Consider the following 25510-nt stretch of genomic DNA (forward strand, 5'->3'; position numbering starts at 1 on the left):
ACAAACAAGATACAAATTCAAGCATACAGCAAAACAAAACAAATATGTTTCACAATAGGGGATATTTTACTATTGCAATCTGGCCTCTCTATATAAAGGAATAACCTGTTGCAAAGACTTAGTATCAATTTGTCACAAGACTATTAAAAAAAGAAAAAAAATTGTTAGACCTATTTTCGGAGAAAAAAAATGTAAATCTTAAAATATCACTCTCTAGAGTGAGCGGTTCACCTGCAATCCAAAAATAACTTCCTTAATTTGCCTTCTTCACATTATCATGTAATTATGAAATAGACTCAGTTTTATGTTTTTCTATTTATAGAAAAAAAGATTTCAGATCTTTCATTTCAGATGCAAAATGGGAGCAAAACCGAAAAGGTTGCGTTTATATTTCTGTTCAGTGTACATTGTTAACCACATTACGACCGCCTAACGCCCAACGACGGCCGCAAGGTGGCTTCCCCAGGACCGCGTAACGCAGATTGGCGTCTAGTCCTGGGAGCATTTATCAGGGGATCATGCACGAGCATCCCCACTGAATGACGGAGCAGAGCTCCGACATCAGCCTGCTAGCACGCAATCACGGCTAGCAGGCTGCTAGAAATAAAAAATTCTAACAGTTGTTAAGTACTACGATCTACAGCAGCACTGTACGGGGGACAGCTCTGACACTGAGCTGTCCCCCCGTACAGTGCTGTTGTAGGTCGCAGCACTGAACAACTGTTCGAATGAGGCTTACAAACGATCGCCTCTCATAGGCTAATGCCTATGAGAGACTATCGTGTGAATAGTCATTTTTATAAAAAAAAAAAAAAAAGTCACAGCACCAATCAGATGCCACCAATAGAAAGCTCTATTGGTGGCAACAAGATGGGGGATGGGGGAGAGATTGATTTGTGTGCAAAGTTATATGGCTCTGCAGCACTAGATTGTAAAAAATACCTTGGTCACTGGGGGGTTAAACTTATGGTCCAGTAAAACTCCAATGAACTTCAGTGAAAATAATGCAATAAAAAAGTGCTTCATTTTTACAATGACTATGTATAAATGATTTAATCAGTGTTTGCCCATTGTAAAATCTTTTAAATCCCTGATTTAGTTTCAAAGACTTTTATTGGGCACTCAAGTGCCAAAGTAGCAGAAAGAACATTACAACAAAACATAGCATATCTGTGTTAGCCCAACATGGGCAACAAAGATCATAAAATACACAAAGTATAAAGTTACAATTACGTTCTAGGAAGATCAGCTCTAGAGAGCAAAAAAGTGGCTCTAACAAAAACACAGGAATAAGATAAGAAACATAACATGGTCAGTTCTATGGTATAGTCGATTATAGTGGAAGATCTAGGAAGATTGCGTATGGTGTGGAGATCCGCAAACACCCAAGAGGTGAGCCTTCGTGACTGAGTACAATGGCCAATTAGTAGTATGTTTGGACTGTCCAAGGTTAACAGGAGGGAAGTGCGAGGTCCAACAGGACCTGGGCGCCTTTAGAGAGAGTTTGTTGGTTGACCAGGGTTCCCAGACTTTTTGAAATTGGGGCATTCGATCGTTGATTATAGCATTGATGCGTTCACAAGTCATTATGGAGTTTATGTTATTGACTATTTGAAGGTAGGAGAGATGTGGTGAGAGCCAGTTAGCTGCAATATGTGTTTTGGCAGCGTATGCAATAAATTGCACAAGTTTATGTTGGGCATATAACATTACCTTTGGCTTGTATCCTAGGAGGAATATTTTAGGATCCAGTGTGATAGACTTTGGGATTATATCATTAATGAGGTGGCGTATTCTTTCCCAGAGGCGGGACACCCTGGGGCAGGAAAACCAGATATGATATAATGTGCCCGGGACCTTGCATCCCCTGAAGCAAAGTGGGCTTTTCGTGGGATCTATTTGGTGGAGCCTATGGGGGACCAGATATATGCGATGTAACAATCGTAAGGATACTTCCATATGTGTTGTTTGCAGACTACCCCTAGATAAGGTCTCCAGGAACTGGGTCCACTCATTGAGTTGTGAATGGAGGTAATTTTCCCATTGTTTTTGGTAGTGGTGTACATGATTCGTTGGAGGGGAATTGAGGATCGAATAGATAAACGAGAGCACTCCTCTTTGCATGGGGTCGTGAAGACACAGGCTTTCAAAGCGTGAAGGTTGGATGAAGGTACCTGGTTTGGCTAGTTTAAATAGGAAATGGTATAATTGCCTTATGTTAAGCCAGGCTGAAATCCTGGGCTTTGTGATATCTATTAGCTGTTTCCATGTAGGGATCATCCCTCGGACTAAATATGCTTTAATTGTAGGTTGGGCGTCTGACGACCACCATGAAAAGGACGGCGCCCGGAGACCTTCAGAGAAGTCTGGGTTAGATTTAATTTCAGTTAGGATCGACGGCTTAGATTGGAGGGAGGCTACAAATCTAGTTGATCTCCAAATTTTTAGGGTATGGTATGTTATAATAGAATTGTCCCGTATTGAAGCAGTATCCGTAGTATGTGACCACAGAATACCCTTCCATGTTAGGGGAGAAATGAGGAGGTTTTCTAGTGAGACCCATCTAGGAGCATGTGTATCACTGTAGATGGTAGGGAGAATCGCCAGTTGTGCAGCCTTATACTATAAAGGTAAGGCTGGGGACCGATAAACCTCCCTCTTTTTTGTGCCAGAAGAGCATTTTGCGAGATATCCGAGGCTTTTTCCCCGCCCAGATGAAATTAAATATTCCTTTCTGGAGAGTTAGAATATCGTGTTTTTTGATTGGGGTTGGGAGAACCCTGAAATAATATAGTATTTTAGGAAGAAGAGTCATTTTCACACTCGTGATCCTCCCCGCCCATGAAATGTTATAGGTGTTCCACGACTCGAGCAGGGTGGCCAGCCCCCGATACAGGGGCACATAATTTTTATGGTACAACTGATTGTAGTCATTGGTGAGTTTAATTCCCAGATACTGGGTGAAATGGTCCCGGTGTTGAAAATTGTGCTGTTTGGAAATGGCTAGAGCTTTAGCCTTCTCGTAGTTACAGTACATTGCTTCTGATTTGTCGTAATTGAGTCTTAAACCAGAAATTCCTTCAAAGAATTTTAAGGCCTTCATTAGATTGGGGATTGATATGTGGGGATTTGTTATGGTGAGTAAGATATCGTCGGCGAAGAGGCTAAGTTTGAATTCTTCACCTGATATCGTGTAGCCCTGGATAGAAGTGTTCTGCCTAAGATAAGAGGCTAATGGTTCTATAATAATGGCGAAGATCGCTGGGGAAAGAGGGCAGCCTTGTCTAGTCCCTCTTTGTATGTTAATTGGGGTGTTGGGGGAACCCGGGAGTTTGAGGGTTGCATGAGGAGTAGAGTATATTTGGGTCAACCAGTGGGTGTAGAAGTCAGGTAGGCCTAGGTGGGATAATACATCAAACATATAGGGCCATGCTATCATATCGAAAGCTTTTTCGATATCTAATGTTAGGGTCATGAGTGGCCTCTTGGTTTTATTTGCGTGAGTAATTATGGCTACATTCTTCCTAATATTATCTGTGGCCTGCCTAAATGGGATAAAACCTACCTGATCATTTTTAATGATGGAGGGTAGTAATTTGTTTATCCTTCGGGCTAGGATGGCTGTAAAGATTTTATAAATCGATATTAAGGAGTGAAATCGGCCTATAATTCTTGGGTTGGAGTGGGTCTCTGTTAGGTTTCGGGATTTAAGTGATAAAGGCGTCCAAGAACTCAGAATGTGTTAGCTCTTTTCTCATTAATGTGTTAAGAAAGGATTGAAGATGAGGGGAGAGTATGCCTTGAAATTTTTTGTAATAAAGGGCTGTGAGGCCGTCAGGACCAGGAGCTTTCCGGGTCTTAAGCTTTCCAATACTGCTAGATATTTCTTCAAGAGATATTGGATTATTTAGGAGTGTCTTGGATTCCTCGGTCAGTCTAGGAAAATTTATTTGGTGGAGAAAGTTGGAGACTTTCTGATGTTGAGGTGGGGGTAGAGTCTGAGTAGAGTGTTTGATAAAAGTGGTGGAAGGTTTGTGCAATTTTGTTTGGATCGCTTGTGACTTGGCCATGGTGGGTCCTGATTTTATATATCGTGGTTTTATGAGTTTCTTAGTTTTGCAGCTAACCAGCTATCAGGTTTATTTGCAAATCTGTAGTAGTTAGCCTTAGTCCATGTTAAAGCTTTTTCAACATTATTTGAGAGAAGGATATGTAGCTGTAACTCGACATCTTTGATTTGTTTTAAGATATAATGGGAGTGCTCGATTTGGTGTAGTGACCTGAGACGCTGAAGCTTATAGGATAAATTAGAAATATCCTCAGAGTTTTTCCTTTTTCTTTGTGCCCCGATTTGTACAAATTTACCACGGATAACGGCTTTGTGGGCCATCCAGAGGGTAGCAGGGGAAGTGTCAAGGTGGTCATTTTCAGAAAAATATTGTTGGAGGTGAGAGGATATTTCTGATTTTGATTTTGTGTTAATTAACACAGATTCATTTAGACGCCAAATTCGGGGTCTAGCGATTTCAGCATGTAGGTCAAAACAGGCAAGAAGCATGTCATGGTCTGAAAGTGGGGATGGCATATGCCTAACAGAGTAGGTGTGGTACTGTTGATGTAGTGACTAAAATGTGATCAATTTTGGCATACGTGTGGTGTGCTGCAGAGTAGTGGGTGTAGCCTTTTTTGTCACCGTAAAGCTCTCTCCAGGCATCCACTAGGAAATTATTTTCCATTAAGGTTTGGAGACGTTTTCTCTGCGATTTAGAAAGTTTATCAGGGGAGGGTTTAGATTTATCAAGTTTTTCGTTCAGGGTGAGGTTAAAATCACCACACCACAGGAAGAGTGTGTTAGGTTGTACGCTTAGCTTCTTTTGAATCATTTGGAATGTCTTAAAGGCCTGTTCCGGGGGAGCATATGAGCTAATAAGGTGAAGACGCCAAGAGTATAGGGACCCAGTTAAAATTACATATCTCCCTTCAGTGTCTAATTGAGTGTTTATTACATCCAGGGGCAAATTTTTATGAATTAAGACCAGGACTCCTCTATGTTTTTTAGGAGCAGTGGAGACAAATTTCACAGTATAGTGTTTGTGGAAATAGGCCGGGCATGAAGTGGTAGAAAAGTGAGTTTCCTGGATACAAACAATATCGGGGTGGTGCCTGCTCAAGTCGTGGAACACCTCCCTCCTCTTTTGTGGGGAGTTGAGACTCTGTGCATTGAAGGATAATACTTTTAAGAAGGTTCTGTTATTCAAAGGTGCCATTATGGGGAAGGGACCATAGAGAGCTTAATCTTTGTGCTGTAAATATTAAAACAGGGAGAACTGACCGTGAAAACAAAGAGCAATGTGGGAACGTAATCCCTAGGATTGTAAAAACAATCCTGGCATGGTAGGTATGAGGGGGGTCGGACATATTATTTCCTACCCCTATCACACCTCTAGTCGTGGGGGCAACAAAAGAACCCTAAACGGTAAGGGTTTGATGTTATTGCTATGACGGAGGGCTATTTTGGTTATGAGTGTAGGAAGGGGGGTGAGCCCCTTCAATGGGATACTCATTATAGAAATTCAGGACTGCCCGGTCCAGGCTATTAGTTGGCCCTAGGAATGACCAGTGCAAAATCATGGGAAGAGCGGGGAGGTAAGGGCCATAGTAATTTGGAGCGATCCAGGCTTTACCTTCAAGAGTCATCCCGCTGCTCCGGGAGGCCCCCCAGGCTGGTTTCTTCGGCTCGAGGGATCCGTTCGGGCCAACCCCCTCCATGGGGGGAAAAATTGGTGGCCCGAAGGGATCCCCCCGGCCTCCACCATAGGCCCAAGTGACCAAGCCGGCCGCGGGACTAGATCCAAAGCTCCGAGCATGGAGAGGTTACCTCGGCGCTGAATAGGCATGGAAATGTAATAAACTCTTATAAAACCCACATATCAATAGTAAACATAAGTAAACATTATAGGTATCGTCATGGTGCATAAAGAAGTGATCATTCAGCCTTGTATTCATGTGGGGGGGTTGCGTTCCCCCCCCCCCCCCCCCCAGCCAGGGTTCTTTGGCCCGGGGAGCGGGCCCGGCAGCCCCCCAAATCCAGGGGAGACCGCAGGGCCCGCACCCGCTCCCCCGGCCTCCTCCTTTTAGGCCCAGGACCCACGGGGGGAGCACACCCAAACCCCCTCCTATCGTCAGACTAACAGTCTACCCAACAGAATATTTTTGAACATTATCAGTAGCCGGCTAGATGAGGAGCAAAAAAAATGTTAACATATAAGCTAATAGCACCTTATATCACATTAAAGACATTCAGTCTGAAGTGCTCGTTTGGAAAATTGCATAAGATGACTTAAACAGCCTTTTGGGTAGTGATAATGCAAGGTTACAGGATCAAGTTGTAGTCAATAGATGATCGAGTATCAGGGCTGTGGAGTCGGTCCAAAAATCCACCGACTCCGACTCCTCAGTTTAGGATTCCACCGACTCCGACTCCACGGCTCCGACTCCTCTAATTTGCATATTACAATTTTGTTGATTAAAAGTATGTAACATGAAAATTCGTCTCTTAACTGCCAATGCTTAGGAATTTTACAAGACAACTGAAGTGAGAAGGATATGTAGACTACTATATTTATTCCCTTTAGACTAAAACTAGTTCTTGGTAAGAGTACTTGTAAAAGGTACAAACCGGAACAAAGAACATCTATCAGGCCCTAGGCAATGTAAGTGTGGGTACATGTAAGAATGATGTGCAGGTACTCTGCAGGGGAATGAGGAGATTGTAAACAGACAACACCTCTGTGTTCAATGTGCACAACATTCTCAGTGGATTCCCTGCAGCTCTGAGGAGAGTGCATATGTAGAGTATAGTGCTACTGTGTAACAAAGTAAACCTGAGACAGATGAAATTAAAGTTTTATACATACCTGGGGCTTCCTCCAGCCGCCTTCAGGATAATCAGTCCCTCGTTGTTCTCCTCCACCACCTGGATCTTCTGCTATGAGTCCAGGTACTTGAGCCAGTCAGGCGTAATGCGCATGCACACACTCCGCCGCCAGGAGCATACTACACCTGTGCAGCACTATTGCGCAGGTGCAGAATGTTCCTGGCTGTGGGAGCGGCATGCGGCCGGACAGCGCTGACTGGCTGAATTACCAGGACTCATAGCAGAAGATTCGGGTGGTGGAGGACAGCGAGGGACTGATTAGCCTGAAGGGGGCTGGAGGAAGCCCCAGGTATGTATAAAAAAAACTTTACTTTTCATCCGTCTCAGTTACCCTTTAATTTGTAGTCACCAAACCAAATTTTAATAACATATCAAATTATTTGATTTTATCAGCAAAGGGAGTGCATACATTTGCATAAATCAGCATCAGTGCAGAATTATTTCCATCTCGTTGACCATCTCTATTAGTGACACAGCTACACATCAGGCTTTATTCTTACAGCATAGATGTTATTTAGTATATATAAGAGATTCCTGTGTACACATTATATATACAGTCACAATCAGATATGTATATCTGACCTTAAAAATACGGGGACTGCTTTATTGAAGCAGCACAAGTAACTAATTTTGATTGGTTTATTTCATTTTTGTGGACTAAGCACAGCTATTACTGTATATATACTGTATATATACATTATTTTTAATGACTATTATCTGAGAAATAGAACATTTTATCATATTTTCTATTTTTTTTTTAAAGATTCTTTTATTTTATAAGAAAATATAACACAGGATTACAAGTCTATTTGTCAGGATCAACATACAAATTGTAACAGGAATCGTAATTGTCATATTGGTGCAAAATTATACATACAGTTGACTAGATGGGAATTGCATATATGTCAAGAAATATAACGCATCAGTCTAAGGCAATATACAGCTAGTCTGTAGTCAGCAACAGGGTGTGACGAAAAGCGGGCACCGCACACCAGATCAACCCGTTGTAGAGGTATCAATGCTACCCTGGGCCCATAGGGAACATACACCAGGGAGCCTTTAAAGATAATAATGGACGGACTCATCAAGTGCGCCACACCCACCGATCGAGGACCCATATCATGTTTAGATGAGGCTCATGGCCGGGGGGCCCATACATACATAAACCCTCCTGACTGAATAGCCAAATTATGTAAAAGTGATAAAGAGTAAGGAAAGGAAGCTAGAAAGAAAATAGAATAGAGGAAAAGGGGTAGGAGTGGTCACAGAGGAGATCTCGAGCAGCCCAGAAAGGGGACCCACGGCCACATTATCAATAGTGCTCCCCAACCGCCAGGGGAGAGATATTTTCAAGGCATCTCTCCACCCGGCTTAAGTCGTAATTTGTGCCTGCCGATTAACTAATCAAAAGTGCTCGGTAGCGTTGCGTCTCTTGGTATTCAAACCATCCAAACCAGGTTTTCCAATATTGGTCGTGTCTATTCTGTAAGGTAGCAGTGAGGTCTTCCATCTTTTGTGTTTGGTCTATCAGCCTGAGCCATTCCCCAATTGTAGGAGGATTCACTGATCTCCAGTGTCTTGCGACTAGTGATCTGGCCGCATTGACTAAGTGTCTAGTAAGCGTTTTCTTGTACCTTCTGATGGACCATGAATTATGGTGGAGCAAAAAAAAAGCTGGCGAATCAGGAGGAAGAAAATCGGTCAATTCGTGCATAATATTTCTTACATCTAGCCAAAACTGGGTAAGTTTCTCACAGGCCCAAAAAATGTGCAGCATAGTGCCTACGTCCTGCTCACATCTCCAGCATAGATTAGAGGTGTTAGGGAACATGGCATGTAGGCGGGAGGGGGTCAAGTACCATCTGGTGAGTAACTTGTATCCCGACTCCTGGGTCTTGGAAGTTATAGAAGATTTGTGGGCGAACACCAAAATTTTATCCCATTGCTTATTGCTAAATGTAGTGCCTAGCTCTTGTTCCCATTTGCATCTAATTGGAGCTGACGGGGATTCAGCTTCATTCAGTAATGAACACATCAGAGATATTGTTCCCCTTATCTGGCCTTCCCCCTGACAAGTTTTCTCAAAAACGGTAAGGGTCCTATCAAAGCTTGTTTTGGAGCCCTGGGACACCAGGAAGTGCTTGAACTGCGCCCAGCTCCAGTGGTCCAGGTTCTGAGAGCCTAAGATTCCACCCAACGTGTGTAGATGAACCCAGTTCCCACCCTCAAGAAGGTGCTGTGCTCGAAGTGTCGTGCTCCCACGCCAGTGTAGATAGCTTCTGGGAGAGAGGCCTGGAGGGAAGGCAGGATTATCCAAAATAGGGAGGAGTGGTGCTGGCCAGGGGGACACCTGAGGTAGTTTCCTATATTTGGCAAAAATACGAGCCGTGTAGGCAATTAGGGATGCTGCTGGATCTACAATTTTCAAAGATTGAGTGGACCAGGGGATGGATTTGGTGCTACACTGTGAAAGTTCCTCTTCCATTCCCACCCACCTTTTAAGATCTGCGTGCCTATGACAGTCTATGATGCGGATAAGGACCGCTGCTGCATGATATAACCTGGGGTTAGGTACCGCCATTCCCCCCAATTCCTTGGGAGCTGTCTGGGTCTGATATTTTAATCTAGGCTTACGGCCATTCCAGATAAATTTGGAGAAGGACTGGGAAACTGCTTTAAAAAACGTAGCGGGGATATGGATAGGCATGGTCTGGAAAAGATATAACAAGCGTGGCATAATTGTCATTTTTATAATATTGGCTCTGCCAAACCAAGAGAACTGCATATTTTCTATTTTAATTACAGTTACAAATTCATTAGGAGTCGGAGTCGGTGCATTTTTTCCCGACTCCGACTCCAGGCACCCAAAATTGCCCGACTCCACGACTCCGACTCCACAGCCCTGTCGAGTATAACAGTATGGAAACAGGAAAAATGATTGATAAATACCAAAGAAATAGATATGTGGGCGTGAGCTTTGGGCAAAATATTGGGAGTTAATTAACTCATTCATAGAGCTAGTGTGTCCTGGGGTCAAAAACAAGAGACATAAAAAGGGAACCAGGGTGGGCATCTGTCCAGGAGGGTATATAACTCACGGACTACGAATAGCGGAATCTTGAGAGGACGAGAGGGTCGTTCCAGGGGGCCTTCTTCTGCTCACTGTGTGCCATTCTCTCTCAGGTCTATTTGGCCTTTGTGGGAACGGTGGAGCAGACTGCTGAGATAGGGAGTCGATTGTCTCGATCCTGATGTTAGCTTCTTCTAGAAGTAGTCTGCCTTCTTCCGGAGTCTTTATATGATGGGAGACGCCATTTATCTGGAACTGTAGTCCAAAGGGGAAGGTCCATCTGTACCTGATGTTCTCTTTAATAAGGGCTTGTACTATAGGTCGCATGGCTCTTCGCTTCTGAAGTGTAAGAGGCGACAAATCAGCATAAAGGCGTACTGACTGCGGTACTCCTGGTAGATTTGTGAGGTCTCGTGCAGCCGCCATAATTCTATCTTTTGTTTCATAATAGTGAAACTTCAAGACTACATCCCTTGGGAGGTCAGGGTTACGTGGTCTTCCAAGAGCTCTGTGAATTCTGTCAAACCGGAATTCAGATGGATCCGTTTGTGGAAGCATTGTGGAGAACAGATTGAGTGCTGCCTCTTTAATGTCGATTACACTTTCGGGTAGGCCTCTGATGCGAACATTAGAGCGCCTTGCTCTGTTTTCAAAGTCCTCCAGCCGGGCTTCCAGAGCAGCTATCTTAGCATCTTGGTTATCCATTCTGGCGTCATCATATTTTAAGGCATCAGCACGAGTCCACTCTTTGCTCTAAGTCATTCACCCGGCCGCCCAGCTCTTGCATTTGGGCAGTGAAGCCTGATACAGCCGTCGCTAACTCACTGCGCAGCATTATTTGGAACTCGGCAAGAAGTTCAGCATTGGATCCCCTATGAGGTGGAGATGCTGCTTCCATCGTTTGAGTGGGGGGAGAGGCTGATGCGGGGCCCCGTGCCTTAGGTGGTGCTGCCGAGTGTCTGCATTCAGGTGGGGAAGCTGCCGCATGAGAAGATAGCGGAGGAGGAGATTGCGGCGGCGGTGGTGCCCACTCGTGAGGTGGGGAGCTAGAGGGAGATTTCTTCTCCGATGTGGAGGCTGTCGGGGACCCCTGGGTGGACGGGGAGACAGGGGGTGACTCACGTGGTGAGCTGCGCTCGGAGACCTGGCTGGGCGTGGGGGACGCGGCCATCTTGTCTTTCCCCTTGGTTTGCTTCTTGGTAAGAAGATCCGCTATAGATGGCTGAGTGGCCGGATCTCCGGTCTTCTCGTTCTTCTTCCCTCTCCTGGACATGTTAGGAGTAAAGGTGCGTACACACATGCGACTATAGTCGTTTGTAACGATCGTTCCCCGATCTTTACCAACGACGATCGTTACAAAAAACGAACCAACGACTATTAAGGCAAACGACGAACGAGGCAAATCGCTACAAAACAAAGTTCTGTCTTGGCGGATTTTTACCACCGACGATCGTTAGCAAAAGTGGTACATCGTTCGTACCAGGCTGGACATGCGCATTTCACTTTTTCTCCAAGGAACTTTACAATTTTATGCGCAGGCGCATTAAGTGCTTTTACGTGGTGTAACGTTCGTTCTAACGATGTGATCGTTACACACTTTTTACAATTAACTTTACTTCGGTCGTTCTTTCGTCAATTAAAAGATCGTTCGTCGTTGACAACGAACGATCGTTGTCGCATGTGTGTACGTAGCATAAGTCCGCAAGTGTTTGGCGTGGAGTCAGGCCCTCTATATGAGGATATATTACCCTTTTTCTACCGCTCAAGCACGGAGTTCACACGGAGTGCATCCACTTCCGTTGGCGCCGCGCATGCGCCCCCCTAAATCCCTGATTTACATTCGGACATTACATGGTGACATTTTTACTGTTGGCTGATGATGTAGCTGCTGCTTGCTGTTTTGGCAGTTGGAAACAGCCATAAACAGCTATTTTCCACAATGCAACAGGGTTCACAGACAGGAAACTGCCAGTATGTACGTACTCAGTTTCTTGTGGGAGGGGTTTCACCACAATATCAGCCATACAGCGCCCCCTGATGGTCTGTTTGTGAAAAGGAATAGATTTCTCATGTAAAAGGGGGTATCAGCTACTGATTGGGATAAAGTTCAATTCTTGGTCGGAGTTTCTCTTTAAGTAGTTACGGTAATCAAAACTATAAAAGCCAAAATACCAACAATAGTTTCATACAACAACATACTGTGGGGCGTATGTCTGGAAGCAAAACAGTTTCCGGGTAACTAATGTGCATTTCAGGGGGTCTCAGGACAGACTGCTGACCAGGGCTGTGGAGTCGGAGTCGAGGAATCGGGGCAATTTTTGGGTATCTGGAGTCGGGAGAAAATACACCAACTCCAACTCCTAATGAATTTAAACTGTGATTAAAATAGAAAATATGATAAAATGTTCTGTTTCTCAGATAGTCATCATAAATAATTTATATATACAGTAATAGCGGTGCTTAGGCCACAAAAATGAAATAGACCAATCAAAAAATAGTTCATTGTGCTGCTTCAATAAAGCAGTCCCTGTATTTTTAAAGTCAGATATACAGTACATATCGGATTGTGAATATACAGTATATATGATGTGTACACAGGAATTATATATATATATATATATATATATATATATATATATATATATATATATATATATATATATATATATATATATATATATACATATATATATATATATATATATATATACACACACACACACATACATATACACACATACACATATACACCTAAATACACACACACACACACACACACACACACACACACATAAAATCTAAATAATATCTATGCTGTGAGAATAAAGCCTGATGTGTAGCTGTGTCACTAATAGAGATGTCAATGAGATGGAAATAATTCTGCACTGATGCTGGTTTATGCAAATATATGCACTCCCTTTGCTCGTGAAATCAAACAATTTGATATGTTGTTAAAATGTGGTTTGATGACTACATATTAAAGGGTACCTGAGACTGATGAAAAGAAGTTTTATACATACCTTATGCTTCCTTCAGCCCCTTTCAGGCTAATCCAGTCGCTGTCCTCCTCTGCCACCTGGATCTTCTGCTACGAGTCCCGGTAATCCAGCCAGTCAGTGCAGACCGGCCGCATGCCGCTCTCACAGCCAGGAACATTCTGCACCTGCGCAATAGTGCTGCGCAGGTGTAGTACGCTCCCAGCAGCGGAGTGTGTGCATGCGCACTACACCCGACTGGCTCAAATACCTGGACTCATAGCAGAAGATCCAGGAGGCGGAGGACAGCGAGGGACTGATTAGCCTGAAGGGGGCTGGAGGAAGCCCCATGTATGTATAAAACTTTAATTTCATCTGTCTCAGGTTTACTTTGTTACACAGTAGTACTATACTCTACATATGCACTCCCCACAGAGCTGCAGGGAATCCACTGAGAATGTTGAGCACATTGAACACAGAGGTGTTGTCAATCACCCATAAACCTGGTTCAGGTTGTGCATTAAGAATGTGTAATAGAGGAAGAATCCCCTCATTCCCCTGCAGAGTACCTGCACATCACTCTTACATGTACCCACAGTCACATTGCCTAGAGCCTGATAGATGTTCTTTGTTCCTGTCTTCTACAAGTACTATTACCAAGGACTAGTTTTAGTCTATGACTAAAAGTATTAGAGGCAGAAGATCAGCCGGCTAGCCAGGTAACTGGTATTGTTTAAAAGGGAATAAATATGGCAGCCTCCATACCCCTCTCACTTCGGTTGTACTTTAAAATTCCTAAGCGTTGGCAGTTAAGAGATGCATTTCATGTTACATACTTTCAATCAACAAAATTGTAATATGCAAATTAGAGGAGTCGGAGTAATCCTAACCTCAGGAGTCGAAGTAATCCTAACCTGAGGAGTCGGAGTAATCCTAACCTAAGAAGTCGGTGGATTTTTGTACCGACTCCACAGCCCTGCTGCTGACAATATTATGTGTGTCAATTTTAACATCTTTTTGGAGTCACCAATGAAGAAGAGTTTGGCGGATTTTGATTGTTTCCTCACTTCTACTTTTATAGAATCATTATTGATTTTTTTTATTTACAATAATAACACATTTTTTTTTAGTATGCACAATACATTCAGTTTAAGAATGGAAAGACTTTCACCTTATTTTCTCAGCTTGCCATGTGCCAAGGTCACGGTAGGTTTATGGGTTTTGAGAGAAAAGTGGAGGGCTGGCTTACCTGCAAGTATATACAGGTACTGGAAATTAATTGGCACCAGTCATTGTTTATCTTGTATTTAACAAAAAGTGGACTCCAGTGCTGAAAATTAAACTCACGCAGATGGACCACAGTACTGTGGCAGCTGTAGGTGATTTCCCTGGTGCTGTGAGAACCGAGGGCCACTTACACTGCCCCTTTGGTGTTGCATGTGGAGTGGGGGTTCCAGGTAGTGGCAGAGCCTGGTGCCTCTGCTTCTCATGTGCCCTAGTGTTTTGTGATTTTAAATCCTACTTTTGCAGCTCCTAGTGACAGGTCAGTAGGTAGGGAAGGAGGATTGGAGAGGGATACCAGCATGCGGTGCCCCCTGCTGGTCACAATCTACGAGTGTGTGCCACTGAGCTCTCTCTCTTATCTGTGGCCGATTCGCTGCAGCTCTTGCTAGATTTTGTACTGCAGACACAGGTGCATGTATTTGCAAATTTTTACTGGCTGACAGTCTGCCTGTGGACCAATTTAAATGGCAAGTTGCTGTCTTGGAGTGAGCATTCACTTCTTGCGTTTTGCTAATAATAGCTATATAACTTTTCTTTGCTACTAATGTTCTATTGATTATCCGTACTACACATACAATTAAACTTTTTTTTGGTTTCAGGTTTGCTTTAAAGGGAACCTTAACTGAACGGGGGGTAAAGAGTTTTACTTACCTGGGGCTATTACCAGCCCCCTGCAGCAGTCCTGTGCCCTCGGCGCCGCTCTGGAATCCTCTGGTCCCCCGCTGTCACTTAGTTTCGTTTTTGACGACTCACCAGTCGCCGGCCGCCATGCGTATTATTGGACGCATTCACCAATGCAATTAGCGCTATTGCGGACTGCAACGCGTACAAAAATACGCGTTGCCGCATATCTACACGTGCGGAATGCGGCAACGCGTATTTTTGTACGCGTTGCGGTCCGCAATATCGCTAATTGCATTGGTGAATGCGTCCAATAATACACATGTCGGCCGGCGACTGGTGAGTCGTCAAAAACGAAACTAAGTGACAGCAGGGGACCAGAGGATTCCAGAGCGGCGCCGAGGGCACAGGACTGCTGCAGGGGGCTGGTAATAGCCCCAGGTAAGTAAAACTCTTTACCGCCCGTTCAGTTAAGGTTCCCTTTAAGCAAAGGGGCTTTACTAATGATGCTGTTGGCACACACCAATACCTATAGTTTGAACATGGCAACGTAGTTAGTAAGCATAAAACTACTTTAAATACATAATGCACGTATTCTGCATTACTGATTAAGGTTCAGTTGAAATGCTGACAAGTAACTTCCAGTGTGTATGGTGTATGATACACATTACTCAGTGCCTATACTGGTAGTCTGACCGGCAAGCTTACTGGCCTTGTTTATTTTTCCCAAAAGAACACAGGCCACCTCAAGAAGGGTAAGTACATTCAATTGCAAAAAACTTCAGTTTTTAGTATTCTGCTCATGGAATGTGACTTGTGCTCTATCCACATATTTTAAAGGTAATACATAATTGATGAATGTCACTTTGTAATGGATTCTGAGTAAATAATTCATTCAAATTTTGTGTATTTCTTCTGAATTTCGATTGGTTTTCTTGAAAAGAAGCAACCAGCTCAAGTCCGAAAATTAAAACTCTTCCCAACAGACGCCAAGGCAGTGAAAAATTCATAATGAAAAGCATCAGAAGGGCTTGGATCCAATTTTCTCCTTAAATGGATTTCAATTACCATATTTTGGCATGAAAAGACAGCACCTAAGAAGTGTTTAATGGCAAATGAGAATCATTTGAACAAGCACATGCTCCCGTAGTTCCCTACTCACACAGAAATGTCAGTTTAGCCAACACAAGAACATCATCAGAAGCCATGCAACAAGAGGTCATTCATATTTTAAAAAAATGCTTTACAAATGGCAATTTCAGCTCCAATAAATTAACTCCTGATTCAACTAAGCAAAGAACAAAGTTATGTAGCAAAAGCTGTATAACCCTGAATGAAATGTAAAACAACTACAAACTCAATAAACAGAACACAGAGTGGAAGTACAGGGTATAGAGGCTCTGTCTGCTGCATCACACTGCAGCATAGGACATAAACGGCGGCTGAAGAAACGGTAGTGTACGTGCGTTTGTGTATGCTTGTTCAGGGTCTATGACTAAAAGTATTAGGGCCAGATGATTAGCAGGAAAGCCAGGCAACCGCTACTGCTTAAAAGGAAATAAATATGGCAGCCTCCATAGCCCTCCTGCTACAGTTGTCCTTTAAATACAGAGAAGTAGGGGTGGTCAAGGAGATGCACATTAGTTTGAGTTCATGCAGAGTGATGCAACGGTTTATGCAAATTTATGGAGCAAGAAAATAGACCAATCTAATGCTGCCACTAACATAATTTGCCACTCCTTTAAAGTTTTTTTTTTAGGGGAAAAAAAGAATGCAAAAAAAGTTTTAATGTTGAATTGCTGCCATCTGCTAGAGCAGCAGTCATTCACTTGTAAGCGGGAGTGCTCCTGCATGAGCACCTAGCAATGGCTTTTATTGCAGCACTTAAGCTTCACATCCTGGATACTACAAGATGGCTTTTTAGGATGTGAAACTCACATCCTGATATCTTAAGTGGTTATTCATAAACTTACCAGCATTATCTTCAGCATTATCTGCTGTGGTGAATTCATCCTATTTTCACCTTAAGAACATTGCAAAAATCAAGCACCTCATCCCTCCAGAAGTTCTACCAACTTTAGTTCATGTCTTCATTACCTCCCGACTGGACTACTGCAATACTCTCTACACTGGCCTTACAAAAAATGACTTGTACCGCCTACAGCTGATACAGAATACTGCTGCCAGACTGCTAACCAACCAACCCAGTCGCTGCCACATAACGCCAGTCCTGCACTCCCTTCACTGGCTACCTATAGAATGGAGGGTCCTATTCAAGATCGCCCTACTGACATTTAAATCACTGAATAATCTGGGCCCTGGATACATGAAAGAAATGTTGCAGCTGCATAGCAATCCCCACATTCTCAGATCCACAGGTTCTAATCTAGTCATACCCAGAGTCCACTTGGAAACTTTTGGTCCCAAAGCCTTCCATCATGCTGCCCCTACGTTTTGGAACTCCTTACCTCAACAGATCAGAACAGTTCCATCCCTGGACGTGTTTAAATCCAGACTGAAAACCCACCTGTTCAGTTTGGCAGTTGCAGAAATATAACTTGTTGAGTGAATACTTCATCCTACTACCAATTACTGAATCTGAGAGAGCCTAAGTGCTTTGAGTCCTATGGGAGAAAAGTGCTATAGAAATGTTATTGTATTGTATATTATAGTATTAAGCAAAAAGCCTCCCCTCCCCCCCCCCCCCCCCCCCCCCCAAAAAAAAAAAATCTTTAAAAAAATGCTATGACTACTTGCAAGTTTTGTAAAATCCACTATACTCATAACTTTAAACCAATTTCAGTTATGTAACCCGATTTACAGGCAAAATCTGTGTCCACCAGTGACACAGATCTACATAAGAAGCCATTACTTACCAGTAATGCCATTCGGTAGTTTGTGCAAATCACAATACCATAAGCGATTAACTGGATCACAGCCCTCAGTTATCGACAATAATACATACTGGCCGTCATCAGATACCTAAAAGAAAATACATTTTTGATGAGGTTAAAGCGCCAAAAAGGCTAAACAAAGAGTCCTTATGATCCTTACATAAAAACTCACTTAATAAAATTGCACATTGATTACGGTAATGAAATCTCCAGCATCAGTGTTTAAAGGGGCACTATAGCAAAAAATTATAAAATGTAATATGTGCAAACATATACAAATAAGAAGTACATTTTTTCCAGAGTAAAATGAGCCATAAATGACTTTTCTCCTATGTTTCTGTCACTTATAGTAGGTTGTAGTAATCTGACAGAAGTGACAGGTTTTGGACTAGTCCATCTCTTTATAGGGGATTCTTAGGGATATATTGATTTTCAAAAGCACTTAGTGAATGGCAGTTGCTCTGTCCAACTGACAAAAAAACTGTAGGGAGCAGGGAGGCTGGCCAGCATCATTGTTTAAATCCTTTTTAGGGAATATCTTTATAAAAGCCTTGCTGAGAATCCCCTATGAAGACATGGACTAGTCCAAAACCTGTCACTTCTCTCAGATTTCTACTGCCTGCTGTAAGTGACAGCAACATAGGTGAAAGGTAATTTATGGCTCATTTTACTCTGGGGGAAAAAGTGTACTTCTTATCTGTATATGTTTGCACATAATTTTAAATTTTATAATTTTTCGCTGTACTGCCCCTTTAATAAGAACGTTTACCTGAACTAGTTGTAAAAACAAATAAAAATAACACTAATCATATACTATTTCACAATTATCCAATCAAACAGAAACTGATTCAGCACCTTTCCCCTATCAACTGGATTTCAGCACAACTGCTGCTACTGGTACAAAGAAAGCAACACAGCCATCAAGCTTCACCATTTCCTTAAAGAAAACCTGTGAGGTCTTTAAAAGAAAAAAGTTACATATTTCTTCAGACCCCTCCTGGATGCCAAGTCCACCTAGAACTTCACGGCAGCGCCCCCATACGTGAACGAGCGCACTGCGTCTGCACAGTAGCATAGACCTACTCGGGCCTTAATGGAAGAGGCTGAGCCTGGCGGGTCTGTGTCACTGCGCAGGCATAGTCCGGCTCACATTAGCCCACTCGGGCTTTGGCGGAAAAAAATCGAGTGTGCTCAGGTCCGAGCCAGGACCCATAAGGACACCTTTTTTTGCTACAGGTACACTAACAATCAAGTTTTAATTTATATTCATGAAAGCACACATGGAAAACCATTATATGAGTTTTCAGAAGACCAAACTGTATATAACATTCTTGCCCTAGCATTCTCATGCTAGGCTCCAGTTTAATCAGATACACAGCTACATTAGGTCCAACTTACCAACTAGTATAAATGAAATAGACTGATTTGTATATAGGTTATTAACCAAAACTGCAGAATGGGCTACTCCTCATAGTTCAACAACGCCATGATGGGCAGAACCAACTGGACAGACCCTCTGCTATGCACAGCAAAGAGGTGGGTGGTCTAAGGCACTCCTTCAATCGAGGAGATTTGCAGTGTATGGGTTGACCAGTTTTTCAAAATGGTTCACCATGCATTTACGGTATAGAACAACAAAAGAAGTTTAGGTAATACCTTTAATGACTAACTGTTCAGGTTTTTTTCACACTTTCAAAAGTTTCTTCTTCTTAAAGGAATACTATCGATGTATGCATTTATTTTTAAATGCTGTATGTTGTAGCACACATTAGGGCAAGTACTGGGAGCAATTTGATTCCTCACACAGCTGTTCCTCTCAGCTGTAAAATCCTCCGTCAGTTTTGGCGTCAGTGTTGGATACAAAATGCATCTAATACTGACTGCTACCAGAGGGCTAGACCATGTCTCTGCACAGGGGAGTTGCTATCAACTCCTCAGTTTATAGTTTAATTATCACCTTGCTGAAAGAAACTTATTAATATGGTGGTAAGGGGTTAAAGATTCTAGCAATGTGTGTTTATTATCTTTGCTTCTCTTGACTGATAAAGATACTAATAATGCTAATTGTAGACAGTGGTCTGCCCCTCTCAGCAGCTTGTAAAGTGGATGCAGCCTGGAGTGAATCTCCTCAAGCAGGCAGCCAGTCTGAGGGTAAACACAGACTACTGTTATAGCTTGTTATATTCCAGCAATATTCCAGCTCATTTAGTTACCTCCTCAGATCAGCCTATTTCTCCTCATGTCTGCTGCATGCTGTGAGTGACACAGTGAAATATATTTGTGAGCTGTGTGACAGAGTAACCAAGCAGCTCAGGGTGACCCAAACTACTATGAGCTGTGTGAGAAATGAATTTTTAAGCAGGGATAGCGAGAGAGAGACCTGGGTGAATGAAAAAAATTGCCCCTAGCACTAGTGGTAATGTGTACACTTATTTAGAGTATTAAAAAAAAAGTCGTTTCAATCGATAGTATTCCTTTAAGGCTAATGTAGAACTGGATCAGGACCATATCCTGCATCAGGTACAGTTCTGATCCAGTTATGTATCATGCCTGAAGAAGAAACTTAAAGTTTGGAAAGCTTACAAAGAAATCCTGTACAGTTTGTCATTAAGTTAATCATTTACCTAAACTACTTTTCTTGTTAGTCATGGAGAGAATCTGAAAACATTACACTGGACCACATACATGTATATATTGGATATGATATACTTTATTTGACCAACTCCATAGCTTCCTGCCCAAAATGTGGATTTCCTGGATTCCAGGCTGTGCTGGCAATCTGTGTCTTCAGGGTGCCTCCCATTCCGGTCCGGTTTAATATTCAACTAGCCCATCAGTTGAACCCTCTCCACAGGAAGCACCCATCACTATGTATGAGCACATTTGAACTAGGCATGTGTAAATTCCATATTCCAAATTCCCAGTGAAAGGAAGGGCTCATGCATGAAATAAAGATGTGCAAAAGTGCTCTCTTTCATTTGGTATGCACAGTTCTGAACTTGTGCATGCCAAGTACAGATCCTCGTCGAACAGAGAATGGGAGGCCCCGTGAAGCGGAAAGGAGCAGCAGGAAGAGCTTCAGAAGTAAGTGCTCCGGCAGACCCGAAATTTGATTTTAAAGTTTGGCATAACTGTGGGGCACAGTTATGAAGGCGGTGATTTAGAGACCCCATTTTAATATAGTCATTGCATAGATCAGTGGAGACTGACATACTTGTAAGGTGCGATCAGCCTGATTGCCCACCTTTTGATTGCTAGATAAGGCACTATATAGGATACAGAGGTAAACACCCTGTTTGCAGCAGATACTCACTGAAAAGCAACCTTATGTGACCGCAATGCAAGTCAACACACCATGTATTGCTACTTTTTCATGCACAAAGTAACAGTTGCAGTTGGTAATCAACTGCTCCATTCAAGTGGATGGCAATGCAGATCATCGGTTTGCAGCAATTATGGTAGACCATCAAAGCACTCATCGCCATAAATATGGTGATCTTTCCCCATATCGGATTGTAAAAGAGCCAAAGAAAGAAGTATTGATCTATTACTACTGCCACGTCTGTGTGAGTAGGCACCCAGAATTGCTTGTCTATGGAGAGGCAAGACAAAAGACACACATTTGTATTGCGCTTTTCTCCTGGCGGACTCAAAGCACCAGAGCTGCATCCACTAGGGTGTGCTCAGTAGGCAGTAGCAGCAGTGTTAGGGAGTCTTGCCCAAGGTCTCCTGAATAGCCAGCACGGCTTACTGAACAGGAAGAGAAAATGTGAAACTCTGTTAGACAGGAGCGTTAAGCACAATAAAAAGATTTCCTGTACGAATGCATTTAGTCTTAAAAGTACCAAAAATCTGATTTTGCAGAAAAGAAAAAAAACAAAAATGATGCAGCTGATATACTGTACTATCAATCCAATTATAAAAAAGTAGGCAAGCATGCCCTCTTATTATTATGGAAGGTGTAAGACTGAACACACTGTAAAGCAAGGACATTTGCATAACTTAAATCTATTTTGGTGCTGCCGCATGGTAATTTTTTGCCTTTCTAAGCTACTGAAAGTGATTTACATCTGCTGCACGAGTCAATACAGCTAAATTATCTTCAACACAAACATCCAATATCGGACATAAATGTTAACTGATGGAACTGTAAGGAGCTGGCACACTACAGAGAATATAGAGCCATGTGCCATACCTGCATTTACCTTATGATTAACCACTTGAGGACCGCCCCCAGCCGATGGGCGGCGGCAAAGTCCGGGCCCAAACGACCGCAATACGCCCATCGGCGGGGGCGGCTGCGTGGGTGGCTATGCGGCGATCGCGTCATTCGTGACGCGATCAGCCGCCGGGGACTGGCTCCGCCCACCGCTCGTAGTAACCCGCCGGCCGTTCGGAAGCGCCGGCGGGTTACTAGCACCCGGATCGCCGCATGTAAAGAGTATAATAGGCTTTGTAATGTATACAAAGCCTATTATACTGGCTGCCTCCTGCCCTGGTGGTCCCAGTGTCCGAGGGACCACCAGGGCAGGCTGCAGCCACCCTAGTCTGCACCCAAGCACACTGATTTCCCCCCCCCTGCCCCCTGATCGCCCACAGCACCCCTCAGACCCCCCCCTGCCCACCCCCCAGACCACTGTTTGCACCCAGTCACCCCCCTAATCACCCATCAATCACTCCCTGTCACTATCTGTCAAATGTATTTTTTTTTATCCCCCCCCCTGCCCACTGCCCCCTCCTGATCACCCCCCCACCCCTCAGATTCTCCCCAGACCCCCCCCAGACCCCTCCCCCCGTGTGCTGTATGCATCTATCCCCCCTGATCACCTGTCAATCACCTGTCAATCACCCGTCAATCACCAGTCAATCACCCCCTGTCTCTGCTACCCATCAATCAGCCCCTAACCTGCCCCTTGCGGGCAATCTGATCACCCACCCACACCAATAGATCGCCCGCAGATCCGACATCAGATCACCTCCCAAATCCATTGTTTACATCTATTCTCTCCTCTAAACACCCACTAATTACCCATCAATCACCTATCAATCACCCCCTATCACCACCTGTCACTGTTACCCATCAGATTAGACCCTAATCTACCCCTTGCGGGCACCCAATCACCCGCCCACACGCTCAGATTGCCCTCAGACCCCCCTTTATCAATTCGCCAGTGCAATATTTACATCTGTTATTCCCTGTAATAACCCACTGATCACCTGTCAATCACCTATCAATCACCCCCTGTCACTGCCACCCATCAATCACCCCCTGTCACTGCCACCCATCAATCAGCCCCTAACCTGCCCCTTGCAGGCAATCTGATCACCCACCCACACCAATAGATCGCCCGCAGATCCGACATCAGATCACCTCCCAAGTGCAGTGTTTACATCTCTTCTCTCCTCTAAACACCCACTAATTACCCATCAATCACCCCCTATCACCACCTGTCACTGTTACCCATCAGATTAGACCCTAATCTGCCCCTTGCGGGCACCCAATCACCCGCCCACACCTCAGAACGTCCTCAGACCCCAGCCCTGATCACCTCGCTAGTGCATTGCTTGCATCTATTTCCCCCCTCTAATCACACCTTGAGACACCCATCAATCACCTCCTGTCACCCCCTAGCACACCTACCCATCAGATCAGGCCCTAATTTGCCCCGTGTGGGCTCCTGATCACTCGGCCAAACCCTCAGGTCCCCCTCAGACCCCCTTCCGACCACCTCCCCAGTGCATTGATTGCATCTATTTTCCCCTCTAACCGCCCCCTGAGACACCCATCAATCACCTCCTGTCACCCCCTAGCACTCCTATCCATCAGATCAGGCCCAAAACATCCTGTCATCTAAGAGGCCACCCTGCTTATGACCGGTTCCACAAAATTTGCCCCCTCATAGACCACCTGTCATCAAAATTTGCAGATGCTTATACCCCTGATCAGTCATTTTGAGAAATTTGGTTTCCAGACTACTCACAGTTTTGGGCCCGTAAAATGCCAGGGCAGTATAGGAACCCCACAAGTGACCCCATTTTAGAAAGAAGACACCCCAAGGTATTCTGTTAGGTGTATGATGAGTTCATAGAAGATTTTATTTTTTGTCACAAGTTAGCGGAAATTGATATGTATTGTTTTTTTTTTCACAAAGTGTCATTTTCCGCTAACTTGTGACAAAAAAAAAATCTTCTATGAACTCACCATACTCCTAACAGAATACCTTGGGGTGTCTTCTTTCTAAAATGGGGTCACTTGTGGGGTTCCTATACTGCCCTGGCATTTAAGGGGCCCTAAACCGTGAGCAGTAGTCTAGAATCCAAAGGCCTCAAAATGACCTGTGAATAGGACGTTAGGCCCCTTAGCGCACCTAGGTTGCAAAAAAGTGTCACACATGTGGTATCGCCGTACTCAGAAGAAGTAGTATATTGTGTTTTGGGGTGTATTTTTACACATACCCATGCTGGGTGGGAGAAATCTCTCTGTAAAAGGACAATTGTGTGTAAAAAAAAATCAAACAATTGTCATTTACAGAGATATTTCTCCCACCCAGCATGGGTATGTGTAAAAATACACCCCAAAACACATTATACTACTTCTCCTGAGTACGGCGGTACCACATGTGTGGCACTTTTTTGCACCCTAAGTGCGCTAAGAGGCCCAAAGTCCAATGAGTACCTTTAGGATTTCACAGGTCATTTTGCGACATTTGGTTTCAAGACTACTCCTCACGGTTTAGGGCCCCTAAAATGCCAGGGCAGTATAGGAACCCCACAAATGACCCCATTTTAGAAAGAAGACACCCCAAGGTATTCCGTTAGGAGTATGGTGAGTTCATAGAAGATTTTATTTTTTGTCATAAGTTAGCGGAAAATGACACTTTGTGAAAAAAAACAATTAAAATCAATTTCCGCTAACTTGTGACAAAAAAAAAAAAATCTTCTATAAACTCACCATCCTCCTAACGGAATACCTTGGGGTGTCTTCTTTCTAAAATGGGGTAATTTGTGGGGTTCCTATACTGTCCTGGCATTTTAGGGGCCCTAAACCGCGAGGAGTAGTCTTGAAACGAAATTTCTCAAAATGACCTGTGAAATCCTAAAGGTACTCATTGAACTTTGGGCCCCTTAGCGCAGTTAGGGTGCAAAAAAGTGCCACACATGTGGTATCGCCGTACTCAGGAGAAGTAGTATAATGTGTTTTGGGGTGTATTTTTCCACATACCCATGCTGAGTGGCAGAAATATCTCTATAAATAGACAATTGTGTGTAAAAAAAATAAAACAATTGTCATTTATGGAGATATTTCTCCCACCCAGCATGGGTATGTGTAAAAATACACCCCAAAACACATTATACTACTTCTCCTGAGTACGGCAATACCACATGTGTGGCACTTTTTTGCAGCCTAACTGCGCTAAGGGGCCAAAAGTCCAATGAGCATCTTTAGGCTTTACAGGGGTGCTTACAATTAGGCACCCCCCAAAATGCCAGGACAGTGAACACACCCCACAAATGACCCCATTTTGGAAAGTAGACACTTCAAGGTATTCAGAGAGGAGCATAGTGAGTCCGTGGCAGATTTCATTTTTTTTTGTTGCAAGTTAGAAGAAATGGAAACTTTTTTTTTTTCTTTTTTTTTGTCAGAAAGTGTCATTTTCCGCTAACTTGTGACAAAAAATAAAATCTTCTATGAACTCACCATGCCTCTCACTGAATACTTTGGGATGTC

The 25510-nt window shown here is 43.5% G+C and overlaps 1 protein-coding gene across 1 annotated transcript in view; it reads right to left on the reverse strand.

The window, feature by feature from the left end:
• The window catches only part of PREP (prolyl endopeptidase), a 216675-nt gene that overhangs the window by 121195 nt on the left and 69970 nt on the right, over positions 1-25510 (reverse strand). The window contains exon 7 of the mRNA XM_068231238.1: positions 17764-17869. Coding sequence (XP_068087339.1) covers positions 17764-17869 — 106 coding nt within the window. The remainder of the gene's footprint in view (positions 1-17763; positions 17870-25510) is intronic.

The sequence above is a fragment of the Hyperolius riggenbachi genome, chromosome 4, assembly GCF_040937935.1.
Source record: "Hyperolius riggenbachi isolate aHypRig1 chromosome 4, aHypRig1.pri, whole genome shotgun sequence".
NCBI lineage: Eukaryota > Metazoa > Chordata > Amphibia > Anura > Hyperoliidae > Hyperolius > Hyperolius riggenbachi.